The sequence below is a fragment of the Haemaphysalis longicornis genome, unplaced genomic scaffold (genome assembly GCF_048455015.1).
Source record: "Haemaphysalis longicornis isolate Haplotype H1 unplaced genomic scaffold, Haemaphysalis longicornis Haplotype H1 scaffold_13, whole genome shotgun sequence".
Taxonomy (NCBI): domain Eukaryota; kingdom Metazoa; phylum Arthropoda; class Arachnida; order Ixodida; family Ixodidae; genus Haemaphysalis; species Haemaphysalis longicornis.
The window spans coordinates 13,121,406-13,141,646 of record NW_027526233.1 but is presented as its reverse complement, the minus strand read 5'-3'; the positions used below and the strand labels follow the sequence as shown (position 1 = coordinate 13,141,646).

The following is a 20,241-nucleotide window of genomic DNA, read 5'->3' as shown; positions in this document are numbered from 1 at the left end:
GTCGTCCAAGTCTCCCGGCTCCTTCGCTCCCCTCCAAGCGTTGAGGGTCAGCTCTTTCAACAGGAAACAAGGCCTAGCCGTTGAATCCCTGCTTACATTTCTTGGTGATTCCTCTCTGGATTCTCGGCTCTAGGATGCGACAAAATTTAACAGACTTCGAAATAATGTTTTAATGTTTTTTTTTGTTTTTTATAGACGATACTCATGTGCTGCGAAGTGCACTGCATTCGTCTCATTCAGCGCCCCGTTGTACGTGAGGTTTTACGGCTTGTACATAGTTCATTTGTCGATTTCATTGTAACATCACATACCTTCCATATTCACTCCTTTCTCTTTTTATCCCCAATACACTCACCCCAGTGGGAAGTAGCAGGCCCAAGATAATTTTCTCAGGCCCTCTTCTCATTTTCAATAAACATTTACTCTCTCTCTGTCTTTTGATCGGTGCTGGCCAAAGGTGCTTCCCATAGCAAAAACTGATTGAAGACTTTGTCTGGCTGTTATTGCCTCAGTGTAACATCGCATGTGTATTGATTGTTGGATTTCAAATCGGCTGGGTCTTTTCGACGTTACAAGGCCATTTTTTGTAGTGGCGCCAACAAAAACGTTTTACGCGCAGTGGGCTTAAATACTTCAGTGGTGGAACAGAATCTGCTGCAATTGCAGTGTTTGTTGGTCATTAGAATGCTCAGCTATAGCCCACAGGTGGAGCTGTCTCGTACCGGACAAGAAAAAAAAAATAACTGTGGCTTCTTTATAATTGAGTAATATGTTTGACGGTAATGTTAGCATGATAATGCTCACGCCAATAAGCACTCATCCCTGGCAGGCGCTGGAACGAATACTCAGGCGTAGATGTTTTCAGCATACGCCGAAACGATTGCCGAGGTTGGTCGGTAGCTTTCCAACAGTAGCAGAGACCACTAGCTTTCGAGTGCTACGAAAGAAGCCCCGCCGGGCTGCGGCTCCGCTCTGTCGGTAACGGCACACGCGCCAAATGTTTCTCTAAATGCCCCGGGAGACAAAGAAGGTGACTTATAGATTTCAGCACCGCTGCTTTGGCGGTTTGCGCAGGCAGTAGTCAGAGCCGGAGTTCGCGGGCTTGAAAACTGCGTCGGTTGCTGGCCGACGTGTTCCGGCGGTTCCTACATTTTTCTTTCTGGCCCGCGAGCCTGGGGGCATTGCTTCACACCGCGACTCGTGTCAGGACGCTGGAACGCGCAACACAAAAGCGCACACGCCTCGTGTTCCTTCTGTTCGGGCAGCCGGGCCCGCGCTTGTGTCGCTTTTTTACCCGGGGCATGCGGAGAGCGGCAGGTTTCTTCTCCGCCGGGTCCCCCGGCTATTTTGGCCGCAGCCACTTCTGGCAGTCGAACGGAAATAGCGATTGCGCGGGCCGCTTTTAGGCCCGCGCGGAATCCTGAACCGCAACAACCCCCGGCTACCTTTTGTCGCGTGTCCACCGCTGAGACGCGTTCGTTGCGGGCTCGTTCCGGGTGACTCCTGTTTAGATTGCGTCACAACTACAAAGACAAGAAACGGAAAAGCGGCGATACGGTGATTTTCTTTGTTAGTCATGCGACTCTCTGTTTCTGGCCCTTACTCTTAGCTTACTCTCTCTCTCTCTCTCGTTCGCCCTGTATCTGCCTGTCTTTCACCTCTCGTTTCTTCTCGCACTTTCCCTTCATGTTTGTATCTATACATCAAACTCTCTATTTCGCTTCCTTTCCCTCTCTCCATCCGTTTTCCCCTCGTCTTCACTATCTCTGTTTCCATCAATGAACCTTTCTCTCTATCTCTTGTCTATATGACACAGGCTAAAGTGGAGAAAGCTCTTAGCTTCGCGTGCAAGATTGCGTCGAAAAGTGACGTGCTGTCTGTAATTTATGCAAAAAGAGCGTTCAAGACAAGACACAAAGAAAGAGGCAACACACACATAGCGCAGGCAACACACATTGCCGGTAAACCTACTTTTCTCGTCTTCGCGGGCGGAAGCTAGAACTGCTGGTGCTTATTCGCCTGTAAACACGGTTACTCTGTGTTTTTTATTAGCACACTGTGCTGAAAATGAAATGCTGAATAACCATAAATAAACGCAGCGATGTGGGAGAAGGACGGGAGCCTAGGTGCCAGGGGTTGCCCGAAGGTGCCCTTCGTCGGAAATGGTGGGGCGTTTGCGAAACGTTTGGTTGCTAGGCTGGTTTACCCGACCAGAGTGAGGACACATGGTCACCCGTGAAAAACAAAGGATGCTTGAAAGAAGCCGCTAAGGCCCAGATGCAGGTGAAAAACACAAAATTTTCGGTATTTAATTCCCTCAACCCGCATGGGGGCGACAAGGCGCGCAGTAGTGGATGCATTGTTGAAACGGCGTGGGTATCTTCGACACGAGCTGAAATCTCGCCACACAGGTGTTCGCGTTTGTGGCCTGCAAAGATAGGCTTGAATGGGAGTTGAGTACAGGGTCGTCTTTAAAACCGACTACGGTGGCTAAGTGGCAAATGCGTTGAGGCACTGAGGGCAAGTGGGAGGGTTCGATTACAATCCGCGGCAGCTCTTTTTAAACGGAGAAAAAACTATGTATTTAAAGTTAGGCTCGCAAATATTCAAAGCTGTAAGGCATTCGTAGCTCTTCACTACGGCAGACCTCATCACCTGCTCGCAAATAGGTCGTACGCGTGAAACAGTATGCTGTGCATTAATTTAAAAGGGAAAGCGGCAATGTGGTCTACATAAAAACCGGCGCAAACATTCCACCAAAATTAATGAGAAACGTAGGCGAAGATAAAAAGACTATGGATACTAGAACACAGAAGAAGTAAACATACACCCACCCCAACGTAACAGCGAACAAAATACGCCTAATAAAAAACGGATCATTTGCGCAAAGGATACGTTTCTATTCGAGCACAGTTGCTGTAGTTGTAGTGTTGCAGTAACTGTTCTACAGAAAGAATAATATTGAAATCGGGAAGCGAAATTAATTAGCTCACTGAGAGTAAGGAGCGAAAGTACGAATAAAAAAATAAAAGAATAAAGTCTACGCTAACTGATACGTTGGGCGGAGGAGCTTTGTGTGATGGCTTTCTTCCTCGCAGAAAAGAACAGTTAAATGTAGAGAAACAGAAAACACCATTGTCCATAAAACATCACAGGGCGCTCAAAGTTATCCGAAATAGCATCTCTATGGGTGCAATCGGATTAAGAGTCTGAGCCGCACCAAAAGAAAAAAAAAACTTTGTTCTTATCCTCAAGAAAGATACACTTCCTGTTGACTCGTGGCCTTTCTTCGTAAACATTTTTAGTGCTTCCGTGATCGGCTGTCTAGTTTCATCTTTCGCGAAATCTTCATGGCCTCATGAAACGGCTCGCTGCCTCATCGCTCGCAGGCGGGATTATCGTGGCCTGCAGGCATTGCGCGAACAAAGAGGGGTTCCTCAGGAAGCCTATCATTGATGCTGAACCGTGATTCTGCCACATAAAGCTGCCGGCGTTTACACGTACGAGCACGCTAGAAACAGGCGCGAGAAATCCCTCCCATAAACCTGGTCCGAAGGTGGGATTTTCGAGAGCCACTTTTAGGGCGGTTTTCGCTGGACGCGGCGAAGGGAAAAGTAAACAAGGATGGAGCAGGCCATTTCTGCCAACGACGCTGTAGCCGCTGAAGGAGCCAGCGTTTTACTCGCAAATGCGGATTCTTTTGCGTCCGTTGCTACTCTGCCACTTTGTGCGGCGACCTTCAAGTTTTGACCTTTGAAAACAGAGTAAGGCCCCGGTAGTGTGCTAAAAAAGCTGGACGACGAGGCACTTCTCAATGTCCGCAACGGTGTCGTGACAAAAAATTAGATTTGAATTGACGGCGTCCAATAAGAATCATAGGAATATGTATACTCTCAATAGGTGACAAGTGATTTAAAAGTGGCAACGGCGTTTTACTCTCCTCAAATCAAGGCCCCCGTGTTAGAGACATCAAAACCGGTGCAGTGGAGGGCGCTAAGGATATGTTCACTGATTTAAACGCCCATATTCTGCTAATGTTTCAGTGCTGTAGTATTTATGTACGTTTAGAAATGGTCATCCGTATGCTTAGTTTGAGCGATTGAATCGCTCACGCTGTCGGGAGAAAGGACACGAAATGCGTTACATAAGCCTTGGTGTTCTACTGGAAGTAGATTGCGTACAATTCTGTTCACGGAAAATTTGACGCCAAAATAAATGATGTCAGCTATCTGATTTGTATTGATCATTCAGCTTTAGTGATTGCATCATTGCAGCTCCATCTGTTTTTCGGCAAAGCGGAAACTTTGTCAACGACGATGTCATCCGTCCTTCGCAATGCATTGGTATTCTCATAACTTGGCGACAGTTTATTATTGCTTTGTTTGTTTGTTTATTTTGTTTTTATTTCTGATATGCTACCATGCTTAACCAAGGGTCCTTATGAAGGCTCGTGTTTATTGATTGTTGCTGACGAATGAATAGTCGGATAACAAGGTTTCCTTTGTTACGAACCTCGAATCACCTCACTCCTGCAGACAATTTCTTGTATTTACTGAACTATGCGGCGGGAGCTACGAATGCGTTTTGTTTTGGACGCTTCCGATTCAGGACGTCCTTTTCAATTACCGACAAGAATGACTGTGCAACCGTTCCAGGTTGGCTCTTCACAAAGTCGTTGGCTCAACTTTGTTTATAACGGAGCTTACGCACGTGACACGAATCACTGTAAATAATATGACCACAATCTGATGAATGAAAAACGCTGTGAAATTTTTTAAACACCCTGTTATATCCAGGGGTTTAATAAACGGAATAAATAAAATCTGGTAGTTCTAGAAGGATCAAACGTCTAGAAAATATAAGCAGATGCAATACTTTTATAATGTGACGCACAGATACTCCTGTATAACTGTTCGAGACATTTCAAGGGCGGGCTTGTACAGTGCGCGTCAGGCTTGTCTAGGGCAAGCGAGCGCGCGGCTTCCGAGCATGCTGGCGACATCTGCTGATAGTGGCTGGGTTGGAGATAGCTTGCCATTGCGCGTGCGTGGATCTCGGACAGGCTCGGGTCGGTCGTCTTATAGCATGGGCCTCCCAAACTTAGAGACGCCCCGCCCCACAAGGGGCGCTTTTATTCTGAAGTGCAAATCGTAGGCGGTGACACGGGGTAAGCGTGTAATTTGACGCCATGCATTATCAGTGCCGCCGTTAATTATTCGCACAAAAGTTTCAACGGAAAGCCCTGCAGTGCGTTCTTGTTGCGTGCTTTTCGTTTGCTAAACATGAGATTCAGAAGATTAGCGGAGGTCGTTTTCTAGCATTGCGTAACCGCCTGATGGGTTATTGCACCGCGTGGAACGACGCGTCTATCTGGCCTGTCAACGCTCCCGGCTGCCACTGTGAAAGACAATTGCCCCTCGAGGGTGGTGGCGTCTGCAAAGTCGAGCTGCACATGCAAAACGAAGACCGGCCTGGCCCTGTCCGAGATCGGCGCACGCGCAATGGCAAGCTATCTCTAACCCAGCCGCTATCAGCAGATGTCGCCCGCACGCTCCCAAGCCGCGCGCTCGCTTGCCCTAGACAAGCCTGACGCGCACTGTACAAAATAAATGTACAGTCATAGAACAGATTCGTAGGTTGCTCAGAGAACGATTAGTAGATAATCCTTGCAAGTAAAGTCTTGCTCCGTAAAACTACTGTAAATAGAAAGGATGAAAACCCAAATCAAAAATACACGTGGCATAAACGGTGTTGTGTTCAAAGGGGTATTTGAGGGAGTATTTCAGTGGAATAGGCGGAGAAGGTTCGTAGTATTCAAGAAATGCATAACTGGCTGCATAGTTACTCGGTATTAGGCAAAACGATAAATCTCAGCCAACCTTTTTTTAGCGGTACAAACAAAAAAAACCGTCAACGTTGCGACTATCACAATTCATGTCCCCGGACACTAGAGAGAACATTTTTTCATGAAGACGTGCGGTAGGCGGCAGTATACTGATGCTGCCGTAAGCACTCAGTACAGTTCCTCCTATTGTAGCTCAGGCGAGTCAAAAAGCTTGCAATTGGTGAGGTTGATGCCCCAGCTAATTGCGTCTTGGCATGCCGTTCTGCCCAAGTGGACTGAAACGCTCGTAAAAAGCGCGGTCACGTGAAAGAGCAGCATAACGCTCTGTCACTGAGGTCTATGCCCGGCAGCCCCTCAGAATGTCTGGAGAATGTTTAACGCGGGTTGGGGTACGGCCAGTCAAAGCGTTTGACGTAGGATGGCCGTTTGACGGCCAGTCAAACGGCCACTAGTTGCCTCAAGCCCGAGAGTAAGAGTGGCGAGCTAAGAAAGGCGCTTAATGACGCAAAGGAGTGGAGGAATTTTGTACTGTGAGCGATTGTTGTATTGTGAGCGAACAACTGGTGAGTACTTTTAAAGGGTGTGTGGTGGTATGATAACATGATGCAACAGTGGAAGCCCAACGTCGTTTGTAATTCTTGAAGGTCTGTCTGCAACCTATGTGCTAGGTTGTCTATAAGAAGCAGGGAGGAAGTTTTATTACGCTCTAAAGGGCCACAGCGGCCGAGTTCTATTCGAGTCTACTTTTGTCATCCCCCATATATCTTATCCCGAATAAAGATAACCCGGGTTTATTGGAGTGGCTTGCAACCAGTGTAAGGTTCAGGCGCTGTTGGGACGGTGTAAACTAGCTTATTTGGACGAGTGGCGAAGAATGAAATTTGTGTTGCGGGTTATGTAACCTCGTTCAGCTTATCGTGCTCAGTGTTTACGGAGAATGACGCGGGGAGAATTCTTGTTGCTCAGTTGTGCGGAGAACGCTCTTGCAAATACTACAAAATCGAAGCCCCTTTCTTAAGAGAACGATAGTTGAAACGCGAAGCTTTATCCCAAGGAAAGTGAGGGAAAGTAACAGTGCTAATCCTAACCTCTTTTTACAGAGGGAAAATGGCGCGATCGAATAGAAGTCGGCTTCATAATGCGAGGAACCCCGCTGCGATTCTGACTTTGGGAAACATTTCCTTCTCTTGAGGCGTTTGATGGGCCTTTATGGCAACCCATAATCACGATGTGCCCTTCAATTGTGTAAAGTTGGCTTTTGTGCTGTGCGTTTTCGCGTACGGTCGCCTTCGCTGAAACAAAAAGTGCTTCGCTTTAAAAATATGCCTAGCAGCTGGATTAAACGTGTGAGAGCACACAGGATCATCGATATTTGGTAGTAATTACACACGGTTTTCCTAGTGTTGCATCGTCCATATCAAATCGTCGCAACCAGTTCAAAGGGGGTTTATTATACGCTCTGCACGGAAGTTCAAACGCTGAGTATTCTAATGCTCAGATGACCCACCGGATCTTAGAATGTGGGGGCTCGTAAGAATGGGTAACTCGCCTTTAAGCAAATTGACGCCTGATGTAGGTTTAAAAATGTTCAGTGATATTTATGATTTTTCTAGTAATGCAGACTAGCACACGGGAGATGATACCTAGAATGATTTGCAGTTCTCTTTGGGATAGCTGACGAGCACGAGGGTGCTGTACTGTAGATGGCCAATGGTGGTGCATATCCCATTATGCCAAGGTAATTGTAGATACTGACGTTTTTGAATTTTTAACAAAAACATTCTGACAGACCAGGGGCTTCTTTCTGCTGTGCGATTTGGGCTGCAACCACGGTTTGTTTGTATTTGCATCTAACGCATGGTGGTATCTCCGGCTCGTCCCACCATCGTACTGGGATGCTGAAAAGTTAATTTATGCTGATACTCCTGCCACTTGTTTTAAAGAAAACCCGGCTGGTATATTGTCAGACTGACTCTAAAGTTTTTTCTTAAGCTGTTTGAAAACAAAATACTGGTTTTTTAGCGTTGTGGCTTTTCACTTTGGCAAAATGTATTTGGGGGCTCGCTGGATGCAAGAATTCATCGATATCTCGTCGTCAGTACATGCAAGATTTCTATATTTCAAACAACGTGTGCCCTCTCGAATAGCTGACTTTTTAAAAATGATTTTGTTTTCTTACTGTTTAGAACACCACGTACATAGACATAGATAAGCATTTCTTCCTCTGCTTTTAGTTATTGCGCATTCCTAAGCCGGAGATATGCTGCATCTGGCTCTTGTTAAAACGTACTTGTCGAGATGGCTAAATGTTTTTTTTTCTATATTTCCGTTCGTTTTCTTGCAGCGAGTTTTTTCAGTGATGCATTGTGTATTAGTGTGTATATTTTTACGTGGGCAAAAATTATTTTTATATATTTTTTGATGACTGAGAGTTCTCTGAAAGTGTGTGCTGCAATTCTTTGTTTTATTTTTGTGCTCACCTCATTTCTTATAGTCGCTTCATCACTTCTTTATTCACATATTTGTGAAAGCGATTTGCTTTGTTGGATTGTATACAGACACAAGTGTATTAAATACCTTGCTGACACAGTGTGTAGGGGGCTGATGATCTTCGTCAGGCCGTTTGTGCCTTTAGTCGCAGTTTCCTCCTGCTCAGACGAGAAATAAAGTTTTTTTTTGTTCAATTCAGTTTAATATTATTGTACCGCAGTGGTTATGTGCCGTGAACCGACCATGCATTTAAGGTATATGAGAGCGGCACGTAGTTCACGCTGTTATCGTGTTCAGACACTTTATTTTTCATTGAGGAGACGTAGTTCCCATGCAAAAGTATCGTATGGTCAGCTATTTAAAATCCGTTTTAAGGTTGTCTTTAGCTATTTGGCCCAATTATCTTTAGACGACTCTATGGATGTCTTTAGCGACTCGTATCGACATTGCTATGGCTGTCTTTGGCGACCCGTATCGACATTGCTAGGGGTGTCTAGCTTCTTCTATAGCCATACAGATGTCAAAAACAAGGGCCATACAACCCTCCATAGAAGAAGCTAAAGCCACGTATAGGAATGTCGATACGAATATCTAAAGACAACCATAGAACCGGCTATAAAAGAAGCTAAAGACACCCATAGGCATGTCAATGCGAATAGCTAAAGACAGTCGTAGAACCGGCTATAGAAGAAGCTAAAACCATTTATAGGAATGTCGATACGAATCGCTAAAGACAGCCATGGGAACGTCTATAGCTAATTTGGTCAAATAGCTAAAGACAACCATAAAAAGAATTTTCTTTAGTCAACCACACGATATTGTTGAATAGGTTATCTTCCTTCACACACTATTTAAAAAATAATGAACTGACGTACTTTACTGACATTTTGTTGAATGCCTTATTGAACGCTAGTTTACCTCGGCACACAATTTAATAAAGAATAACAATAAAATTCATATATGTTGTGTACACATTTGGTAGAAACGTTACAGCCTTTCATCCGCTAGTGTTTCCCTGCTCGGGAGCATCATATTTCCTTAGGTGAAGTATCAACAAACGTGAATGTCGATCGTTTTAAACGTTTGACAGTTTATGAGTACACTCCGAATATGCTAAATTGTTTTTTTTTTCATTGTGAAGAAACGGAGCAACTCATAAGAAGAATCATCGTATCGGAAGTTTTTACTCTTCAGAGACTCAAATGATCCACAATCCACAAATGATCAGTGGCTTCGTTGCGTTACATTGATAATAGATAACGACCAGATAGCACTATCGGATCGGAAGTTTTTTGCTCTTCACGGACATAACCATTGGCTTTAATACTGTTCATCGATAGTAGAAAACGACCAGATAGCCCCACTGCGTAGAGATTGAGGCAGAGGACTGGTGTTAGTATGATATGAAAACGGCTGGCTACCACAGTGATGCAACATTAAATTTCTTGAGGGATATCTTTTAGTTTTCCATTTGAAAAAAGCACTCTCAGTTCGGCGAGAGAAGGACTTCATACTACGTTTACAATCGCTGCCTTAAATATGCGGTCAGGCTCGCAGTTCAACATTACTTCTACACTTTGCCGCCCATTCTGTGTTCTGCTGCACCACACCCGCGGTATCGAATCCAGCGAGCCGCTTCGTGAAGCCGACGTAGCTTCCCCGTGCATGTTTGCACTCCGTTCCTGACCCGTGCTCGCCTCGTGCCGTTCCAGGTACAGCTATAATGGGGGCGGCACTGCCTCGTGCGACGAAGAGGAGGACGACAACAACAACCTGTCCAGCTACAGGATCACTATGACCAGCGAGGACCTCCTGCAACCCGGACATGTCGTCAAAGAGCGGTGGAAAGTGGTAAGAAAAAGGGGAGGAAAAGAGAGTGTTCTGGGCCCTGGAGTTTCATGCACACTACTCGTCTCACCCTGAGAATAGGAGCGTATTTCACGATTCTAACGCCCACTCTCGTTCGCTAGAAGTAGCCTTAAAATTGGTGTGGGCATTACAATTGTGCTCTTAACGAAAACCGTCTTCAAATCCGCGAGAAGAATTGCCATATACGCGAATCCCGAAATGCGACTCAATACAATCCAAAACAATCCGTCAGCAGCACGTGAGTAAATGTTGGTGAGCCCATTCTCAACGGGCACACCTTAGTCAGCTGCTGCACATACTTCTGTCACTGCATTTAGCACCTTGTTTCAGTCGTCATGGCTCTGGAGAGGCACCACTGTGCAGCGTCAATAGCACACAAAGTAATTTCAATTACTTGCCAGAAGCAAGGAAAACCGAGGAGTGTCGTGAAACCTGGGGTTTCCTAGACTTGAGCACACGTTTGACCTTAACAAAGGCCAGACATACTTTCGTGCTAGGCTTCACCAGCCCTGACCGCGGATGTTTTCAAGAACTTGAAGACTTCAAGGTAACATTCAAAAATTAGCAGCGAATGAACCAAGAGCGCGTCATGCGTGAATTTATGAAAGCCAATGCACTTGATATTGTCACGAAGCCAAAGACTCTGCAGTTGTCTTCAAGGAAAACAAGTTTATCAGGGTGAACTTGTGCTCCCCTAACAACTCAAATAATACACAGGCGGCGAAACAGCAGTAAAAAAAGTGACGTGCGCAGACTGGTGTTGGCGAATCGATTACCGCGGCGTCTGCTCTGCAGGATTTTATCTTTCGGCGGTAATGTTTCTCGAACCGTCGATTTACATCCATAACATTGCAGATCAAAGAAAACTATACAAAGCAAGTGACGTTAGAGCAAAACGCTCCCCTTATCAGAAGGAGATAGCCAGTCCGGCATAAAAATAAAGAATGGAACACGCGCTTCGCTTGGGACACAGATAACACAGCCGGGCGCGGCCGGGTAGTAAAAACGAAACATAAACAAACCCAATGCATGGTTCGCGGGAATATTGCGAACACTTTCAAGAATCCCTTTCCGCTTTCAATTCCAGCTGCAGGGAGGCGAATAAGCAAATTTATAAGGCGCGAAGGATTTTCGCTGCTACAGTTGCGCTCGTTAAGTAATTTGTATTGATGTCTGCGCTGCGGTGTCAAATTACTTTTTCGAATTTGTGTACGTGAACTTGTCGGAGTGTTACTAGCGGAGGCGCGTTAAAAACGTGGAAATACGGTATCTAACCAGTCGCCATCGATCCGTCTGAATGTCGAGAACAGCCGACGGACTGATGTCCGGGCAGCGGTGACGACAGAGACAGAAAAAGCGTTACGATGCGGAAAGTGGACGGGGAGTACAAAGAAGGACCGGAGTTAGCAAAATAAAAAAAACAGCAAAACAGCACCATATTTGACGCTCGCACCTGTTTCTAAGCCGTCGTCAGCCGTATTGCGAAACAGCGGATTTCTCACAACGCAATGTGAAGCGATATGGTACGGAAGAGGCAAGGCGGCAGAAATAATCTTCTAATACAAGACATGTACGGCACTTTAGAGGCCGCGTCTGTGACGTGATCTAGGAACTGAACGGGTCCCGTGCCGTAGCAAACCGGTTAAGCAGCTTGTCAGTTGGCGCCAGACTACTGCTTCGATAGGTCCTACAGCTTTGGCGCTCAGAAAGCGAAACATAACGTTTTTTAACACATCTCTCAGAATTCGCCGTGACCCATGCCATTTCTACAGGCTTTAATAAGGCAGAAAATCCGCGCTGGTTGTGTTTGGATAAAAAGAGAGGATTAACTTAGGTAAATATCACGCAGCGACGTAAAGTAGATTTGTTGAGGCTAGTCTTTCTTCATTCACGTCGTGGTTGCATCTGTCGACGTACCGCAGCAAGAAAACCACCCGTGAACCAAAATACGCCTGTACGTCTGTTGAAGTAATGCAGTTTGGACTACTTGACTTAAGCTTACATTCGACATCTTTTTCCTTGGGGTTTAGAATAAGGGCCAGCAATCTACGTATTTCAAATGAAATATGGTTAAAAATGTCTCCTTACACTTATATACTCATGTCGGAAAATGACTGAAATAAAATGCCAGTGCACACTTTATTCAGCAACATTACGAAAAGCTCTCATCAACGCTAAAATGCTCTAAAAGCCTAAAGCGTACTTGCCTTAAAGTTTTTACTTCCATTAGACCGGCCAAATTCGCGGACAGATAAATTCAAGACACTCTTGAATCTCACTTAAATGAAAAAAGAATATCTCTGCCCATTGCCTTAGCGCGCACAGGTTTACTTCTGTCGGTAAGACTACGAACACCTATTTGAAATCCTTGGAGTAGGTATTAGCAAAATACAAAATTAGGAGTGTTAGAGTGCATGTGCCACATTACCTGTCTGCACGTGTTCTTCAATGACGGTCCTCTGAGCAATGCTTGCCAGTTTTCGGTTGCAGGTCGCATCGTTTTGGTGTGAATTTAACTCCTGTGCAATGGACAGCACTCAGAGAGCTACTATAACATTTACAAACCTTCTTGGGTTGAGAAAAAAATTGTTCAGTGAACCAAGAAGAAGACAACACCAGCAATTTTCAAGCTCCACAGGATAAGGCTTTATTTTTTCTTCGGCAAAAACATACCTACATCGTCACAGTTTTAGGAGCTCAACCTCATCGTTCGTGCTGTCCTTTCTGGAGCGGGTTTTCTTTTCATTGGTGCATTTAGGATCATTTTTTAGAGTGTTTCTTCTAGAAATATGGCTATGCCCTGTGCAGGTGGTACGCGTTACCTCCTTCACAGTGAAGCCTGGAAGGGGTTAGCAATCTGGATGATGGCAATTCGATGCACATAGACACGTTGCGTTAGCGGAGTTTAGAATTACGAGTGGTCATCTCTATGGCGCTAGTAATGTGTACGCAGAGACCTTCGCATGGGGGACAATAAACCCGACCACCTTTGCTCTTGAAATGTGTTTTTTGGTGATGCGTGATCGGGCACTGAAATGTAAAGACGTTAAGCTGGCAATGAAACGATGTTGCACATCTCGGGTTTGAGCATTAATAGTGAAATTTGTCGTTGAAGGACACATCTTCGAGGGCTGCTTGATCATCGTTCCTGGTCACAGTTGTTTTAGAGATGTTTGGGTGACGAAGTCAGTTAACATATGAATAAGGTGGCGTTGAGATTGCCTCTCAGAGAGAGTGCAGGCCAGAGCAAAGAGCCGCCCTGAAGGACTGCTGCAGGGAATTATATAACTTGCGGAATGTCAACAATAGTTAACTACAAATGGCTAGCTACAAATTGCCTAATCCACAAATCCACACTAATCTTGCTATGCAAGTTTAATGCGAGAGAAAAAAAAAATGAGAGTTGAATGTCCCTTGAGAATGCCTCCGAGACCACGAAAAGCGGCAATCATCCCCCCAGCAAAGAAGAGAGGAAACAACCAGGAAATCTAGCACGCCTAGTATGGGACGCGCAGGCTTTCCTTACTATGGATACTGCGGCGCGTTGGGGGGCGAGTGAGTGAGAGAGAGAGAGACAGAGAGAGAGAGAGCATTTTATTGCGCATTTAATTAGGTCAGAGGATAATGGTGGTCTTTTTCAGTCCTGGGACCAGGCTACGCAGTGCCTCCTCCCACTGATAGCGACTTAGAGTGCAGGGTCATAGTATGTTAGGCACATTTGCTCTGCGCATTCGCATTGCGGGCCAGTTCTTTTGAAAGTGGATGACGCTGCAAATTCGTGTAGCAACCTCGTTATCTGGACCAATCATTTTGCCAGCCTCCTGAACGTGCATGAACGATATTGTTTTTTTTATCGAGCAGAAATCCTGATGGTTCTCGGCGGGTAAGAGACAAAGAAAAAGAGCGAGAGAAGCAGAGAACCTTATTTACCCAGATGTACAGCTCTGGGGCTCCCGTGTTAGGCAGCCAGGAGATTTGGTTCGCGTCGGTTTATTATCGGCATAGCGTAGCTTTTGCTGCGCAGCCCTTTGGCGCCCGGTACGAGGGTTTCGCGGCGGCGAAGGCAAAGGCGGTGGTGTCCGCGTAACCAAGCGGCGAGCGAAAGAGCAACCACAGCAGAAAGAGAATAGACCAGCAGCGACTGGCGAAAGTTTGAGGGGGAGGGTGGCACGCACTGCTAAGACGTCATCTCCCAGCGGGTCACCACGGCTGGGCATATCTCGCTGCACCCCCTTCGCATTTTCGCCATAAGTCACCGCCGAGGAGCGCCCTCCTCCTAGTACATTCGCAGTACTTTCCTAATACTTCCTTCGTTTGTGGCTCATCCGAACCACGTGGCATTTGCTCAGGATGTTCAAAACGATTTGCAAAAACACGCTCGGCGGTAGCGAAGCGCTGCGGTATAACGGCAGAGTAGCGCGCGGCGCCGGGCGTTCGGTGATCACAGCACCACTTCTGGAGATGCAGCAAATTTGCGCCGTGACCGAGAACAGGGCAGTTGCGTCGCTTACAAATTTTGCTTTAGGGAGTATAGTAATCGTCGTGCGATTCTTTTGACACGAGAATAAAATCAAGCTTTAGCTACAGAAGTGGCACTTATATTTGTTTCTTCTAGTGTCAAATTTGGCTATTTTGGCGATTTATGGCTAAAATAGCTACTAATTAATATTTTTAACGATTTAACCAACACTAAAAAACGCGACAGTCTGATGGTCAACGCTTTCGGTAGTCAACGCTGGTACGAACATCATTAACGAAATGTACCAGTTCGGATTCGCAGTGTAAGGGTGTCTGCGGAACCCGTATATCTGGATGCTGCGAATGATGGGAGCAATGGGAGTATTAGGAAAATAGATATGCGAATGCACATTACGTTTCCCGCGCCATTGCTGGGTGCGGTAATTAATGAAACAGATGGTAGCGTCGCGGCTATTCCTTTTTCTCGCTTTGTGAACTGGTGGATATTCCCTGTAGTAGTCTATTAGAAGCCACCGGGTCATACCAGACGCATCATTATAGGCAAAACGCTGTGGTCATGTAAGAAAGCATACAGCCACAATTCTTAATGGTCGCTAATTGCACAAAAAGGGCTAAATGGAATTCTTCTCGGGCTGTGAGTATATGATCACTTGATTTGCGTCGGAGTGGGCGGCTTCAGCCGTTGCTTGATCAATATTAAAAAGTAGACAATAGGGAACATGCGGCCTCTTTTCAGAGATATAAATATTTATCGCTTTGTTTCGCGTTGCCAAGCAGAATTAACACCTATGCAATGCAATCCTGAAGATAATTTGTTTCTTGATTGTTACACTGAGTGGGTGTCGGCGAAGTCGTATTCGTCGAAGGAAAATATATATAAGTGTCCGTATTTATCATAGTGAGCTCACCGATATTGTACTAGATTCAAACGGAATGGCTATACGTTTTCCACGCTGTGGCTCATGGCATACATCAAAAGGTACCCAACAGACATGCTATTCCTACTTACCGGGGTATGTGCGTAACATAGTATGAGCTGCTTAGCCGTTGTAAGATATTTAGGAGAAAAGCTACAGCAGAAATGGAGCAAGAAATTCAGAGCACAATGCTTGCATGGCAACGGCACCTCGTCTCATGGCTCCCGCAACGACTGGCGAAACGGTGGCGGGCCATCAATAATCAGCCGAAAGTCTTCATCGAGCAATTAAAACGAGATTGGTCAGGTCCCTTGTTAAGGCTTTGTGCGATGGAAGTTGTTTGGTACGCGTCTGCATCTAAAAATCGCGTATATTAGGCGTTTTGTCTTAGTGTTTGACTCGTGAAGACCCTGTACCTCGCGCCTGCACCACAGAATGTTACCGGCGAACACGAAATAGGGTGTGTATTAAATGAAACTATTAAAATACAGTGCGAGCAGCGTTTCCAGTGCTAAGCTTTCGCACGCAGTACACCACCCCCTCTTTGACTTAGACTATAAAGATTGATGATTACTGTGGACGGGCATTTGTTGAGCAGGTACCCTCGGTGAGATTACGTTAAGCTGCCCTGTCAAATGGGGGCAGTTAATTGGCTCAGTCAGATAAATACTACCCCCTCTAAGCCATTAGTCTTTTATTTCGTTTTCAAGTAAACCGGGTCTGCTGGGCTTAATTAACCGGCGTTTTTTAATTAACCGGCGTTTTTAATGGCCAGACAGGATACCGGTAAAATTTCCCAGGAGACGAAAGATCTAATTAGAAAATGGCAATCTCCACCCTAGCTGACAGAATAGAACTAGCGGAGCTTTCGAAGTTAATAACAAGTGTAGACAGCTGACATACTGAAGTATATTATGGAGAGGATCGAATAGGCGGCAAAGAACGGAGGTGGGCTGAAAGCAGTGAAGAGGCGTCTTGTCGTGGGGAAGAATCAGATGTATGCACTTAAAGACAAGCAAGGCAATGTCATCGCATATAGGGATAAAATAGTCACAGTAGCCGAGGAGTGCTATAGGGATCTGTACAGTAGCCGGGACATCCAGGATAATGCCGAACGAGAAAGTAGTTCAGAGGAGATAGACATCCCATCAATAAAGACCGAATAAGTAAGGAAGGATTTGAAAGAAATGAAAGGGGGCAAAGCACCTGGTGAGGATCAGATAACAGCAGACCTCTTGAAGAATGGCGGAGAAATTGTACTTGAAAAACTGACAAACCTGTATACGCGATGCGTAATGACCGCAAGTGTGCAAATCTCGGAAGAGCGCGAACATTCTCCTAATCCATCAGAAAGGTGACACGAAGGACTTGAAAAATTACAGGCCGATCAGCTTACTGTCAGTCGTCGACAATGTACTTACCAAGGTAATCGCTAACAGAATTTTTGCAACCTTAGATTTCAGTCAACCGAAAGAACAAGCAGGGTTCCGTAAAGGCTATACAACAATGGAACATATTCACACGATCAATCAGGTGATAGCGAAGTTAGCTGAGTATACTGAACCCCTATATATAGCCTTCATAGATTATGAGAAAGCATTTGACTCGGTCGAAACCCTAGCAGTCATTCAGGCATTACGGAACCAGGGGGCAGATGAGCATTATGTAAGAATACTAGAGGATATCTACAATGGGCCCACAGCTACCATCATCCTCCATAGGGAGAGCAGTAAAATACCTATAAGGAAGGGTGTCAGGCAAGGAGACACAATCTCTCCAATGTTATTCACAACATGTTTACAAGAAGTATTCAGACCGTTGGACTGGGAACAGGTGGGAATAATGGTTAATGAAGAATACCTCAGTAACCTCAGATTTTCCGTTGACGTTGCCTTGCTAAGTAACTCGGGGGATGATTTGCAAAGCATGCTTTCTGCACTGGACAACAGAGTACAACCGTGGGCCTGAAAATTAATTTGCAGAAAACCAAAGTAATTATAAATAACCTCGGGACAGCACAGCGGTTTGAGATAGGTAGCGAGGCAGTGGAAGTGGTAAGCGAATATATCTATTTAGGCCAAGTTGTGACCCCGGATCCCAACCATGAGGCCGAGAAAATTAGAAGGATAAGAATGGGGTGGAGTGCATACGGCAGACATTCTCAGATAATGAATAGCAGCCTACCATTGTCCCTTAAGAAGAAAGTGTATGCCAGCTGCATCTTACCGGTACTCACCTATGGGGCAGAAACTTGGATGCTCACTTAGAGGGTTCAACTTAAATTGAGAACGACTCAGGGGGCAATGGAACGGAAGATGATAGGTGTAAGGTTAAGGGACAAGAAAAATGCGGAGTGGGTCAGCGAACAAACGCGTGTTAAGCACATATTAGTAGAAATTAAGAAGAAATGGACGTGGGCAGGCCATGTAATGCGAAGGCAAGATAACCGTTGGTCATTAAAGGTAACAGAGTGGATCCCTAGAGAAAGCAAGAGTTGCAGGGGCGGCATAAAGTTAGAAGGGCAGATGAGATCAAGAAGTTTTCGGGGATAAATTGGTCGCAGTTAGGACAGAACAGGGGTAATCGGAGATTAACGGAAGAGGCCTTTGCCCTGCATTGGGCGTAGATAGGCTGGTGGTGGTGATGATGATGATGATGCTGATGTACCGTGATAATATACAGCGCTTTATGCAGTACATTTCAAGTAAGGGCAGTGTCATTAGTGGTTTCCGAAGAGTACGTTCTGCTTGCAGATATTATTTTCAAAATACCGATATTATGGCGCCTCATTGAGTTAGGGGCTATATGCAAATGGAAGCAAGAGCCGTTGGTTGTACTTGGATGCTCGAAACTGTTGTCGGGGGTAACCTTGCGTTTTAGTGGCGTAGTAATCCGACAGCAATAAAGGGCCTGTTGAGGATGGTGACCACGGCGAGGATGACGAGAATGATGATAATGAGCACAAAAGCCGCTGTCTGGCGCCAGCGTCTGCAGCAGCGAAACAATTCCTAAAATTGCAAAATGAGCGAAAAACAAAACCAAAGCATTTAAGTTGAACGGAAAGTTATAAAAACTTGGGACCGGATAGGAATCGAACCCACCGTCCACGGTATGCGAGCCGAGCCCGCATCCGTTACTACGCTGCGCGACGGTGGCTCCAGTTTACTGAAAAATACCTAATGAACACCCCCGCTGAGGCTCAGTGGCTAAGGCGTTGTGCTTCTGACCACGAGGACGCGGTTGGGAATCCCGGGCGCGGCGGCTGCTTTTCTGATGCAGGCGAAAAGCAAAAATGGCCTTGTGTTCGAGATTGCGGCGAACGTGAAAGGTGCCCAGATGGTCAAATCTAATCCTGAGCCATCCACTACGGCACGCCTCATCCCCTACGTTGCGTCGGCGCGTTAAACCCCACAGTCAATCAACCTAATGTGGCCTGCATCTGAAAATTGTTAACCACCGGCGCCCGCAGGTCAACGTAAAGTGCATCTAATTTTGCGTGACGGTTGGTTAGGTTCAAAACCATGGTAGTAACAAGGTAAGGCGGAATATTGGCGTGAAAACACAACCTCTCACTTGGTTGGCCAGTGACGATGATAGCAAATGCTCATTTGGCTGTGACAGGAACGTAGATACCGACCCACGGCTACCACGTACAAAGTCTAGGGGATTTTCAGGCGACGATGGAAGCCGCAATCAGAAAACCACGGCCGCTTTCCAAACCATTTTTGGATGTGACGTCGCCCTACGCCGTAAAAGGCTCACGCGGTCCCGCTGGATATAAGGGCTTTCGCTTCACAATTCAGAAGAAAAAGCGCTGTCCGTCATTTTTTTTTCTTAAATATGCATGTATGCTAATCACTGCAATTTCCTAGTCTAAATTATTCGACGAATAATTTGCAACCAATTGTGGGCTTAAGGCCGTACGTCCACGGGTTGGCTGTGCCTTCACTGAAGTAGACGGCAAATGATAGATGGCACTGGGGCCGATATTGCGTCCTCGTTAATATACTGTTCTGCGATCTGAATATACCGCAACAAAATTCGACGCGTCTGCTGGTTTTGTGAAGATATATGTTACGTAATAATGGTTAAATAAAATTGCTCAATGGCGGGTGCCCGGAGACACCAACGGAACCTCTATTTCAGTTTGGGCCCATTACGACATGCACACAAGATCACGCAATATAAGCTACAGTTATCCTACGGCTGTCAAGGTACAAGGAAGCATAACGGTGAAGTAGGGAGTCTTGTTCTGTGATTGGAATCCTTCGCCTTGTCCGGACTAAAGCAATCGCAGGCCGCATATATGCATCCTTTGGTGTTGAAGATCTTGAATATCTGTGGGTCAGCAATGCCAGCCCTAAACTACTGATGCTTCAATAACGGAAGCTTTATATTTCCCGGTGCAGCGTTTGGATTACAGCTCTGGTGATTGCTTCACACATCACCTTCAGTCTTTCTCGGACAGGATTAAAATGTCGCCCGAATATTTCAAAAGAAGTTGCGATCAGTCCAGTACGTAACATTCCGTGAACACATTATTCTGAAATTCTTTTTCGGACCATAACGGTTCTATTCAAGCGCCACATTTATTATGTTGATGTTGCAGACGTCCCCTCCCGCTAATATGATGCTCAGAAC

General features: G+C 45.7%; 1 protein-coding gene across 2 annotated transcripts in view; it reads left to right on the top strand.

The window, feature by feature from the left end:
• Asator (tau-tubulin kinase asator) overlaps positions 1-20,241 on the top strand; it is a 237,581-nt gene that overhangs the window by 155,779 nt on the left and 61,561 nt on the right. For both annotated transcript variants that reach the window (XM_077694763.1, XM_077694764.1), the window contains exon 2: positions 10,048-10,186. In XM_077694763.1, coding sequence (XP_077550889.1) covers positions 10,048-10,186 — 139 coding nt within the window. The remainder of the gene's footprint in view (positions 1-10,047; positions 10,187-20,241) is intronic.